The sequence below is a fragment of the Mus caroli genome, unplaced genomic scaffold (assembly GCF_978045245.1).
Source record: "Mus caroli unplaced genomic scaffold, Mus_caroli_1 scaffold_2, whole genome shotgun sequence".
NCBI classification, from domain to species: domain Eukaryota; kingdom Metazoa; phylum Chordata; class Mammalia; order Rodentia; family Muridae; genus Mus; species Mus caroli.
In genome coordinates, this window is record NW_028227257.1 from 177,543,651 (window position 1) to 177,556,609 (window position 12,959).

The window sequence follows — 12,959 nt, forward strand, 5'->3', positions numbered from 1 at the left end:
GGACCCGGTTAAACCACGCCATTGTTCTAGAACAAACTCAGGGCAAGTACCAGCCAAACCAGAGAAGGAGCAGCTGTTATTCAACAGATCCGAAACCAGGGGAGGGAACTCAGTTTTGCTCACATGGTTATAAAGGGTTTCTCAACGAACTTAAGTGATTAGGAGAGAAAACAAGCCTGCTAAATACAGACTCCATCTCTCTGAAGCTTATTTTTATAGTCACCATTCAATTAGGAACATGCTGGAGAGAGAGACAGTAAAAGGATCCTCCCTCCCACTGGGGAAACTGAGGTACTCCCAGGAAAGATGGGTTTGTCTGAAGCAATCCTGTTCATTGGGAGATGTTAGCAAAAGTCCAAGTCCTTTAGATTCTGAGTTTCAGCTTTTCTGAGGCCCTAAGGAGCGTGCTCACGCCTAACGCAGACAGGCCTCTGTGATGAGGACATTACTTCACCATGGCAGCAAGGCAGATTCTTGAGCAGTTAACAAAAATGGCTGGAGGCTTGCGTGGAAGAAATCCCGGAACTGGTACAAATGATGATTTATAAGCCAGTGCTGCCAGCAGACCCAAGAAAATAGCCCTCACTCAGGCAGGGCAGGCCTGTGAATGGGCGCCCCGAGGCCACCTGGTGAGACAGGCATTATCCCCCACCCCCTGTCCCCAGGCTGCTCTTCCCAGACATAGCTCTGACGCTGCTTCTAGGAGATTCTACAGAACAGGGAGGTTCAAATGCCTTCAAGGAGGCCCCAAAGGAGGTGATGAGGAAGAGGGACCGACTCACTGTAGCCCTGCTAGAAAGTGGGGCAAAGGGCAGCAGAGTAAGACAGAATGGCAGCAGGCACATCCTAGAGTGAAAGGACTGTCCCTCCCAACTGTGAACCCATCTTTTCCCTATTGTTTGATAGGTGGACTGCAAGGAGACAGGCCTTGGTATCTTGTAATCTCCAGCCCACCACTGGTTCCTTAGTATACCCACATTTCTAGGGGACAAATCTGTATCTATATATTTACAATATACATAACATCGGTTATCATTTTCATTCCTTTTAAGTGTTCATGGGACTTAAGTACAGCAACATGGTTATACAACCACACCACACATCTTCTGTTTGGACGGGGCTCTCATTTCCCAGACTGAAACCTTGCACCCATTACGAAACACACACACACACAGAAACAGACAGGCAGACACAGACACACACACAGAGACAGAAACAGGCAGACAGACATAGACACAGACAGACAGACAGACAGACAGGTAGACACAGAGACACAGAAAGAGCCTGAAAACCTCTATATCAGTTTCTGTCTTAGAACTAAGTTGGTATTCTCAGTATTCATGCCCTCCGGATAATTCAACATATATTATCAAGAATTCAATGACTTGGAGAAAAAGAAAAGATGATAATCATGGGAGAGACCTGATGCTTGTGGGTGGATTTGCGGGATTTCTGGTTTACCATCATCACCGAAGCCCTGAGCTGGGATAAGAGCACGTACTCCAGACAATCCATGAGGGACTGCCCAATCCTTCAAGCCACAGTGCTTGGGATAGGAAGCTCTTGGTAGAACCAGCCCGAGGGAAGGAGACTGGGTACAGAATGGTGGCCTGAAGGAGTTAACTCCAATACACTGTCTACCCACTTTGCCTTCCAGTCTTAGGAAAGGAGGCTAGGTCTCTGAGAACTGCAGAGCCTTCGCTATCTTGAGGCTCAGCTGGACTATCACAGTAACCTCCTTAGTTCATGGTGACATCGAAGAAGAGAGTTGGCTCATTCTAGGTTCCCCAGAGAGGTGTCATAAGTGACATGGGGGTTCTGTGGATGGACCCTTTCATTTGTTCCTCCAGTTGCAATGCATCATTAGGATGGAACGTCCTAATCACCTATCATTACCCATCCCTTCCCAGGGATAAACCATAAGGTGTGTGGGTAAGAGGTTACTTAGAGCCTGCAAGGATCCAGAGGACCTAACAGGACCTGGTTGTCTGGGAGCGGGGCGGGAGCTTGTGGGTGGCACTGACCATCGATGACAAGTGAAGCCCTCTGGGTGGGTTTCTTCCCTGACTTGATGCGGTTCTCGTTGATTGCGTTTTCAATCTCCTGCAGCTTCTTCAGTGCATTCAGATAAGAGGTCTTCCTTTGCTTCTTCAGTTTTTTGCTGACATTGGGGTCACTGGCTAGACGGCGGGCGGCCTCTGTGATCTGGGACTGAATTGCAAACTCTCGTTCCAGGCGTTCCAGCTCAGCTTCCTGTGGGAGGGAAGACCAATGCTTACACCTTCTGAAGATGCTGCTGCCCAAGGAGACTCGACCTTGCCCACCTCTAGCCCAGGCCCCAGCCCTCAGACTTTTGGGGCTTTCTTTCTCTACAAAAGGCCTGATGAAGACCAAGCCTTAGAGGAAAGTCAGAACCATTGCTAGTAGCTACCATTTTCTTTTTCTACTTGGAGCATGATCTCTGGATCATGTCACTGTCCTCTGGGAGTTGTTCATACATGTACATCTCCCGATCCTCCCACATATCCCCCTCTGTCCTACATCTTTGTGTGCCTTGTGTTAGGGTGCACACCCACACACCTATGCGTCTTTGGGCAGCTCTTTCTGCAAGCCCTAACTGTTCTTTTCACACTTGTATGCTCATAAAGGCCCTCTGGGCCCTGTAGGGGGCAAGGATGATGTGGGTGTGGGTGGTAGAACCAGTTCCCCCACCCCTTCTCCTTGGATAGGCTGCAGACTCTCCCTTCCCCTTCCTGTGTAACTCCCTCCCAGCTCCACTGATTCCTTTGGCCCTTTTAGCAAGACGAGTCTCCCTTGAGCTCAGGACCTGGCAAGAGTAAGGATGTGGTGCCTGCTATGCCTTAGACCCAGACCCTGGAAGACCCTGCGTGGAGCATTTGTTGCTGGTTTATTGTCTAGATGTCTCATCTGCACATGTACACACACCAGGTGATGCCAAAAGTGGAGGAAGATCGTGTGCGTGTGTGTGTGTGTGTGTGTGTGTGTGTTAGGATCTATGCTTGAATGCAGAATCCCCTTAAGCATCAAGCAGTCATTTCTTTGATTTGTCTCTTCCCTGGTTTGTATGCTTTGCATGTAAACTATCCCTCACGTTTGGCTACCAGTTACTGGTACTGTTTTGAGAAGTTTGGTAACCTTTAGGAAGTGAGTCCTAGCTGGAAGGAGATGGCTTGGAATGTGTTACGGTGGGAAGGGTCAGCGCTGATAACTCAGCCTCCTGCTCAAGCTCTGTTCCCGTTCTGATGCCAAGATTTAACGTGCCTCACCCCAAGCCCCGCCTCCAGGCTCTGCTCCCTCACCACAGGCCCCGCCTCCAGGCTCTGCTCCCTCACCACAGGCCCCGCCTCCAGGCTCTGCTCCCTCACCACAGGCCCCGCCTCCAGGTTCTGCTCCAGAGTGAAATCCTAGTCCCTGAAAGCAGGAGTCCGAACAAATCCTTTTTCTATTTTAAGTTGCATTTGCCAGGTATTCTGTCATAGTAACGAAAAAGTAAACTGACTTACTAGGGAAACCATTTCATTGCAGCTAGCTCTAAGCAGCAACAGTTATTCCAGAATTTGAGTATTGATTGGGTGAGTGCAAGGGCTAGCAGCCTGGGCATGTTCTAGGAACTCATAGGAGATAAAGCTCACACTACATAAATGTATAACAACCACACAGTGGCTTCTCTTTTCTCAGTACCCAACATAGCCATTAAAGAACACATATCTTGTGTTAGGTGATTTGCAGTTACATTAAGGTTTGGCAGAGAATGACAAAGCTAAGGAAGCGGAGACTGTTGTGTTTGTTGGATTCCACATGTCTTGCTATTACGGTGGTCCAATAATATGCTTCTCAGCACAACAGGCCAAGCTCGGGGTGGAGTGGGGTAGGGAGGCCTTCTAAGGCAAACACTCTGCCTGATTTCATTGGCTTTTGAGCACTTCAAGTCTAGAAGCAGCAGTGGGAGGAAAAGGGCCACTTAGAGACAGTAATCCTTCCAGATCCTTCCAGTGCTGGCTGCACTTGCTTGCTCAGAGGAAGAAGGATATCAATATGGACTCCTGCCCAGAGCCATGAGTCGGGGACAAAGACTAGTCTGTGAATCTGGGCTCCCTGAAGCAGCTGTTCTCGGGTGGGTATGATAGCTCTGGTCCAAGACATTGACCCTGAGGTTTACAGGCGTCTAGAACAAGTCTCGATAGTCCAACCGAGTCAAGGACGAGACTCAATGGATTGTCTGTAGAAATAGTCGTATGACCAGGAAAGCAAAGCCAGCATCCAGGAGCACTGGGGCAGCCCAGAACAAAAGCAAGACTCTTTCCATTGGGAGGAAGTGCTGCAGAAGTCTATCTGCTTCCTGTTATGAAGTTCCAAAAGATGCAATGGGGCCGGCAAGGAATCCTCAGAACCCTAGGGCTGGCTTTCTTGAAAAGCAGAAAACACTACAACCACAGGAACCCGAGCCAGGCATTAAAGGACACTCACTAAACACGGGATGCTTTTCAAAGCTTAGGTTGTGATGTGGCGCCAGCTCTGGAAGACAGACACCTGACCACACAGTGCTCTAAGCCATTCCCCTCTTCTGACATCTCTACTTCCAGCGGTTGTCTGCTGAGCATCAGGCATGTGTAAGTGTCCAGGGAAATGATTGTCTAGCTCATTTATTCCTAGTGATAACCCAGCGAAGTCAGAGTCAAACTTGAACATATGGAAGAGGCAGTGGCGTGATTAGGTATCACTTTGGATGAAGTGCTCTGGGTGCCTGGTAGCCTTGCAGGGGTCTGTGACTGCAGGCCTAAGGCATGGGCCTCAGGCACGGGCCTCAGCATGCTCTCTACCTTCCTACTGACCTGACTTTGGAAAATGTCTTTTTCTAAGTTCCTTAAAAGGCTAAACATACCTTCCTTGCTTTTCTTTCCCTTGGTGGTGGTTACTCTTAATTGTCAAATGTCCTCAAGAGATTTTCAAGACTAAGGTAATTGAAGTGAGAAGACCCTCCCTAAGTGTGGGTGATGTCATTCTGTGAGATGGAGGAAGTGAGCTGAGTGACAGCATTCATCTCGCCCTGCAGTGTGAACCTGCTGCCCCACACTCTGCCCACCAAGCCAACTGCATCCTCAAACTGTGAACTAAATAAAGTAAACCAACCCTCCCCTGACACCCCTCCCCGCTTCTGCTTTTGTCAGGACATTTGGTTTCAGCAACAAGAATAACTAATGTGCCAGGCTGGGTCTTGAAGTGTTCTTGAGTCTTCTGTACCACAGCATGAATGAATAGCTCTCTTTTTTTTTTTTTTTTTTTGGTTTTTTTTTTTTTTTTTTTGGTTTTTCGAGACAGGGTTTCTCTGTGTAGCCCTGGCTGTCCTGGAACTCACTTCGTAGACCGGGGAGACCTAGAGGCCTGAAGGTTAACCTGGACTTTTGTTTTTTGTTTTTTGTTTTTTGACATAGTATCTCACTGTATATTTCTGGCTGTCCTGGAACTCACTATGTAGACTAGGATGGCCTGAAACTCACAAAGATCTGCCTACCTCTGCCTTCCAAGTGCTGGGATTAAAGGTGTGTGCCAATATGCTCAGCAGAGCTTTGATCATCCTCCAATATAATTCTCCAGTCTTAGCCCTCACCAGTATTCCATCCAAAGAAGATAAAAATCATGTTGAAATATGGCTTTTCCAAATGGGACAACTGAGGCCATGACAGAACAATCATAGGCTACATGTCCATGCCGTGATGTTAGTAGCCATGTGACTTAAGATGGTAGAGGGCAGGTCCTTCCTGTCCTTACCCAGCCAATGAGAACTGTGGCCGGAAATTCCCTTCTTCCATGTAAGTCTTTCCAAAGCCGATGGGAGCTGTGTGACATCAGGCAAGATCAGGAGTATCAAGGCCACTACTAAGATGGATACTTGCATGCTAGTGGAATGCCCTCCCTAACCTTAACTGACCACTTGCAAATAGACTATAGTATCAGATAAACAACCTCAACAGAGACCCAACTATGTACACTCAGGCAAGCAAACTCAGCCTGTCAAGGAAAACCATACAGCAACTAGCCAGCTGACCCAAACACGGTAAAAGGGAAAATATGGGAATTTAGAAACAATGAAGAAATTACAGAGACCCTAGCAACCCCAACAAGGACAAATAAGGGTAATACAAGTGGGATAACGGGAAAGACTCCCGTGAGCGAGGAGCGTACCTCTCCTTTAGGCAGGATTTTTTGTTCATCCAGCTTGAAGGCTGTTCCAATTCTCCTCCGAACAATAGGTGGTTCCTCTCCTGGATCCAGGGGATATTCAACAGGCAATTTTCCTGTGAGTTCCTGCATACGCAAAAGAGCAGTTCAGAGAGGTTGTATATCATGTAGATCAGAGGACATGCTTATCTTTTAGCGAGGACACACAAACTGATGCAGCAATCCAATGTATACCTACCTAAGACCCACTAGCATTAAGCACTATGTTTAATGAGAGTTCATGGGAGAGCTTGACAGTACAGATCTGCAGCCCAGCTACTCAGGAGGCTGAGGGGGGAGGATCACAGAGTTAAGACCACTAATGAGCTAACTAATGAGCCATCTCAGAAGACCTCCACAAAACAACCTCCTCTAAAAATGGTTTGCAGAAAGAGTTCAGTGGCAGTGTGCTTGCCCAGCATGCATGAAGCCCTGAGTTCACTCCCCAGTACTGGGGGGCAGAGGGTAGGAGGAATAGTTCACACTATGAAATTTAACCTCTACAAAAAAAATGAATGCTAACACTCCCTCGCTACAGAACAGATGTGCTTTGGGGTTTTATTACCCCCCACCCCCTTTTGTTAAGCAAATAGAACTTCTCTTGGACTTCACTATGGTCCATTTTCATTCATATGTTGATCTAGTGAGCATTTCCTGTGAACCTACTATGTGTGAAGAAATGCCACACAATCAGTGAGCAGCAATCAACACAACTGATTCTTTTCACTTGCATCAGTTACTCCCACTTGGAAACTTAAGTGTTTGTTGTTGTTGTTGCTTGCTTGTATGTCTTTTCCCACATGAGTCTTCCTATGGGGAGTGTTATCTGGATGTCAAATGCCAGGGAACTGCATTGCCTAGAAGAGACTGATCGTCATTTAGCTCCAGCTCTGCATTCAACAGCAGAAGGCTGACTAAAAGGGTATGTGTGTCTGTGTGTGTCTATGTGGTCTATGTGCGTCTGTGTGGTATGTGTGTGCACAAGCACCCCTCCTCCCCACATCCTGGGCCTCTTCTCCTCTGTGTTCATATCACTGGAAGTAGCTCAATGGATCTTTTATTCCTTATGTAAGCATTCTAGAATTTTAGAGCAGGATATCCCACTGTTTGCTATTCTGAAATATTCTCTCTTTAAAAAAGATTCATAAGTGTCTCTGAGACACTTGCTTAATCTGTGACTTCCTATCTGCTTCCCTCTTAGGCCTTCTACAAACAACAGCCTGTAAGATTGTTATTTTAATATATGTGTAAACAGCACACTGTCAGGACTTCCTTTCTGAGCCGTGGCAGAAGAGGTTGTTAACCTCTTCCATGGATTTGTAACTCCAAAGTGTTTGTGGTTTCAGTCTATATTTTTAAAACGCGGCTGGCTACGGCTTGAAAGTGCCCAGGTCAAGGTCTGATTCCCCATCTACAAATCTGATTTCACCAGAGCCCCGTGGTGGAGACGTAATTGAATGCATGGCAGTGGGCCCTCTCACTGTGGAACACCCATGGTTCCCACTCTGCCTCGCGTGGCTGCTCTCTTCCCAAGGGGTCAGTGTTGCTTGCTACTTGAGTCTGGAGGATCTGTGAGCCGGGAATTAGCAGGGAGGCTGCTGGATCCCTTCATCTCACGCGTGTCAGGAGACTCTGGTGGAAGTTAACACACGTTGTCAAGGGGCTGGCTTTTGGGTTGTTTCTACCTAAGTTATATTTTCTGTTCTCAAAGTCAGAGGAAGTGGGAGCTTTTGTTTTCTTTACATTGCCTTTGTGAAGATTTTATGGTACATGCCAACCTCGCCTTGACACGTTCCTTACGTGCTGTAATGTATGGTCCTTGCTTGGTTTAGGGACTTCTTTTATTAAACACAAAACAAGGCTTTACAAATTTATGAGAGGCAGACACCAAGGACCCACTTTTTTCCCCTCTTGTTCAAGCATAGTCTTTATAAAAAAAAAGCCGCTAATATTTACAGTATCACATAGCACACACACCCCTCCCCCCCAGACAGGCCCCTGGCTTTCCTGATTTGCAATGGATTTGTGCTAATGTGGTTCTGCCTTGAGCAAGCTCCGGTTTAAATCAATCCAGACATAATTAAGCCAAGTTGAAATGTAATGTGATCTCACTTTCAGGCCCACTGGTTCCCTCTTCCTGCTGCAAAGCATTATTATGTGGGGGAGGGGGTGTTCCTCCTGGATTTAGTTAGGGGCACTCTCCACGCTTCCCATCCGGAACTGTTTACCCACGGAGCTTTGGGTCAGGGTCTGTGGAGTACAACCACTCCCAGGAGAGCAACATTGTAGTCATGTGAAGCATTTAGCTTCAGGGTGTTTGTACACACAACACACACATGCACATGACTGTATGTGTTACACTAAGAAATGAAGTCTACAAGGGAAGAATGGACATTTTAATAAATGTCAAAGTGGATTGAGGGAGTCTCTCTCTCTCTCTATTGCTATTGGGACTGAAGAAGACATTGTCTGTAGGAGTGGTGTGTGTATGTGGGGGGGTGGAGTATACTTGTGGTACGTGGAGGCCACAGGACAACCCTTGAGTATCAGCTTTCATCTTCTGCCCTGTTTGAGACAAGGTTCCTTTTGTTGCTTGTCTCTGAGTATGCTAGGCTAGCTGCTCCCTCCCTCCCATCTCCTCAAAGAGATGGTAGGTGTGTTCTACTCTGCCAGGCTTTTATCTAGATTCTTGGGATTCACTTCTAGTCCTCACACTGGCAAAGTGAGCCATCTTTCCAGCCCGATGCAACATTGTTTTACATCAAACTTACAAGAACTACTTTGCTGGGTATATAGCTCAGTGGAAGAATGCTAGCCTGGCATATGTGAGGCCATAGGTTCAATCCCCAATGGTGCAGAAACAAAACCAACAACAACAAGCTGACAAACCAACACCACCAGCAGCAGCAGCAACCACCACAAACTAGGCAAAGATTCCATTTCAAAAAGAAAGATCTAAAGAAACAGTGGACCTGCAGGTTTAATGGATTAGTGTGTATTTCAGGTGCCACCCTGGGGTCTTTGTTGGCCTGCAGTGATGCTACATTGTACCCAATGACAAACCAACGACAAACTCAGAAGAAGCAAAAGCTTTCCAGCAATGAGCAGGCAGAAACTTCTGGGAAGCAAGATGTGGTAGGACATTATATAGACTGAGGTAGTGTCCTGTGAGGACATGTTCTGTGTGGTGTGCCATGCATGCATGGTTTGGGGACTGTTAGAGGGACTCGTCATTTAGCTTCAGGGTGTATGTGTCATGTAAGATTCAGTAGAGACGGTTTTAACTGGTATGGTGTTTCCTCAATACCTAGTTTCTAACAAAGGATATCACGGAGGGGTGGGTGTTTCTAGCACTGGGGAGGGAGAGGACATGTTTTCCTGAAAGTCAGTTGTATTGTCTCCACCCTGCCTTTTGTTCATAGTGAAGATGTATGACTTGACAAACAACACAGACTTAATTGCTTACAGCTTCCCGGAGACACAATCTCTTCAGTTCCTCCAGCCTCTGGCGCAGCGTCTCCTCCAGAGCTTCCTGCCTGGATTTCAAGGCAGCCAACATGTCTTTCTTGGCTGACTGCGAGCTATCTGATTCCTGAGAACCTGTTGATAAACAGCAGGGTTACTAGGCGGCTGACAAGGGACACACATCTGGACCACTAATGAAATCCACCAGAGCTCACAACTCGGGTATGGGATTTACCCCGGGAATCAAGGAGCGTGAAATGAGACAGGTGTGCTTGTTGCAAGCATGAGGAGTGAATTCAAATACCATGTGGAATGGATAGCTTCACGAAGGACGGGCAGGGGAGTGGACTCTCCTGAGCAAGAACACTGTCATTTCTGATTGTCTTAAGACATGTCACACCAGCCAATTTTTATATGCTTTACAAAGGGAGGGGGAGAGTAAAGTTTAAGTTAATATTAGTAATTTCAATCATGATTTAAATTTTTTCTTGTCTACTGAAAGATGCTGATTTTTGCTTATTGCATAGATAATATCTGTTCTTTGCAAAATATTTGAAAATATAGACAGGTATAATAATAATTACATATCACAGGTAATATAATAATAATAATACACATGAACACACATACCAACTGAATTTTGTTCGATTTTATCTGAGTGCTATATGCTGAGAAAACGTTTCTCCTAATGGAAAGAATACAATATAGAGTGGTGCATAGTTCTCAAGAGCCTTAAATGTACTTTTCTTGCTCTCCTGGCTAGCTTGTCTGCATGATTCAAACAGCAGGCTTCTAGATATGCAAACTTTTTAGGAGGCAACCGTTGAAGATACCAACTGGAGGAATTTAGCTTAGACCAAAAGATTCATTTCTAGGTTGCAGTGTCTGGCTCCTGGAGCAGGTTTCTTGTACTGAGGTTAGCAGCCCTTTCTACATTGATGGGTTATAGAGTGTATTGATGGCTTCCCTAGACGTAGCCAGGCTAATGGCTGCATTCCTTCTCTCATTCATACTAGCTGAACCATTAGAAATCAACAGATAGCACCGAGTATGTATCCAGGGGCTCAGACTTTACCACCACCAACTCTCGCATCCCCAGAGAGCTGGATCTATGCCTGTAACTTCGGTTTCTCAAATGCCAAGGCAGGAGGAATGCAAGTTCAAAACCAGCCTGGCCTACCAGAAGCCATTTCAGGGACTTAAATTAGTGTAGGTAAAGATGAGCATCCTACTATGAAAAGTGTAACTCCTTGCTGGAAACAACTAGAGATATAAATAAACAGAGGTGACTACTGTAGACCTGGATCCAGATGTTGTTTTTTTAAAGATGCCAATTTGCCATGAATTAAACAATATAAGAAAAAGCAATCCTAATAAAAATCCCCAAAGGACTTTGTAGTGGTGGTGGGGTGCGGGTTGGGGACTGTATTTCTTTAAGAGACAACTGAATGTTTGGATGGTTCCAGGACCAGGCAATGGATTGGAGGCTATCTCAGTTGTAAAGATGTCTCAGAATGCCGACTTCTGTGTCTTTGCATTGAACAGCTCTGCTAGACCCAAAGCAGACCTCTAAGCATACCATCCTATTCTTCAAGGTCTCCTCTGGTCAGGAAGCCCATATTCCCTTGATTTCCATTCTCCCAGATCCCTGAGATCCTAGTGATGGAGAACTCTCAGTGTCTACGTACAATTTGACTATGACTTAGGCTATGTTCTCTCCCTTTTCTGGCCCATTTGAGCTTGAAATTGAAGACATCTGTCACTGTAAGAACAAACCATCTTTATGCTTTCCGAGGAACAAATAAATATTGTCAGTTGTATACTTGGGTGTTATAATTAAATTGTATCTCATCTTAGTGGAAAAAAAAAGAGTAATAATGTACTGCTTGTATATCATTCCGTTATGGAAGCTACCTGCCAAGCTTTGGACCATGCTGTAACTCTTTCCTGAGTTTCTGACATGCTTTAGTTGCAGGTGTCCAAATTCAATAGCAAACTCAGCAAACGCTTGATCCTTGCTGAGACTCCATTACCTCATGGTCCTTATAGACTCAGTCCAGATGTGCCTTTCTCGGGTATCACACCACTGGATCTTATTGCAGGCGCCCTTGTTTGCTGTTGGTTAACGTTTTTCATGTCCCTAAGTTCACTACCATGTGCTTATCGGCTCTAAACCTCCCTGGGCTATGTCCATCTAATGCAACCTGAAAAAAATCATTATGACTCTTAATTGGGTCTCTTAGTACCCACCTCCAATCCCATTTGAAGATAGGAAAATTTAATGAGGCATTCTCTGCTCTGTCATCTAAAAAATTAATAAGGATGTAAAATAATACTGGAAGGAAGTCAGACTTTAAAAACAGGCCTGGGGAAAACTTGAGTTCAAAAGATTAAGGAATTTCTAGCATGAGTGAAAAATTCATTGTATTCCCTTCACCCCTGCCTAACCTCTCAATAGGAAAGGGTGATTTATTGAGTCAAAGCTAAGAGTCCTAGATAGTTGGGAACAGCAAAACTCACCACAACATTAAATTTTAGGAAGCAAGCATACAATTTGTGGATGATTGGTCTGCTCTTATAGGATTAGTAAAGATTTGGCCTTGAGTAGTGGGGCTCATTATGGCTACCTAAATTATTATTTCTAATAATTAACTTAAACATCAACCCACATTCAATGGGATAGAGAGCCTTGGCAGGCTTGATAGCTCCTGAGTCTGTCTGTGTATAGCTGGCACCCCAAATGCCAGCTGGCTCCCACTGCACACTGGGAGTCTGGAAATTCCTTCACGAAGAATACAGAGCCTGGAACTAGGTTATACTCCTGCAAGTAAGTAACTGAACCAGGCTACCCTGGACACACAGGATTCCATTTTAATGGTAACTGGACAGCCTGGTAGATGAGAAACATCTGGATTTGATAAAGTCTAAGCCATTCATTAGATGGGTGGTTCTTGAGCAAAGCATTTGCTCTCCTATCTCGGTAGTAAAGAACGAATGAGATAAGGCATATAAAATACTTAGCACTGTGCCTGGGCTAGGCAAATCCTTCACATACGGGTTTGATTTACCTTAGTGGTGTAGAATCAGAGAAATCATTGAAATGAACTGCTCCTTCTTAATGAGGTATCTATCAGTCAAAGATAAGAACGTCACCCAATGATTTAGAAGAATGAGCAGTCCGGAGCTCCAGCTACAGAAAGAAGCAGTAACAGGCAGTATTTTCAAACCATGTTTCCTAAGCACCAAGACTGCAG

General features: G+C 45.6%; 1 protein-coding gene across 4 annotated transcripts in view; it reads right to left on the bottom strand.

Moving 5' to 3' along the window:
• Positions 1 to 12,959, bottom strand: part of Frmd4a (FERM domain containing 4A) — a 600,187-nt gene that overhangs the window by 17,021 nt on the left and 570,207 nt on the right. For all 4 annotated transcript variants that reach the window (XM_029471433.2, XM_021186444.2, XM_085835220.1 and 1 more), the window contains 3 exons: positions 9,707 to 9,840; positions 6,205 to 6,327; positions 2,025 to 2,253 (listed from right to left, as the gene is read on the bottom strand). In XM_029471433.2, coding sequence (XP_029327293.1) covers positions 2,025 to 2,253; positions 6,205 to 6,327; positions 9,707 to 9,840 — 486 coding nt within the window. The remainder of the gene's footprint in view (positions 1 to 2,024; positions 2,254 to 6,204; positions 6,328 to 9,706; positions 9,841 to 12,959) is intronic.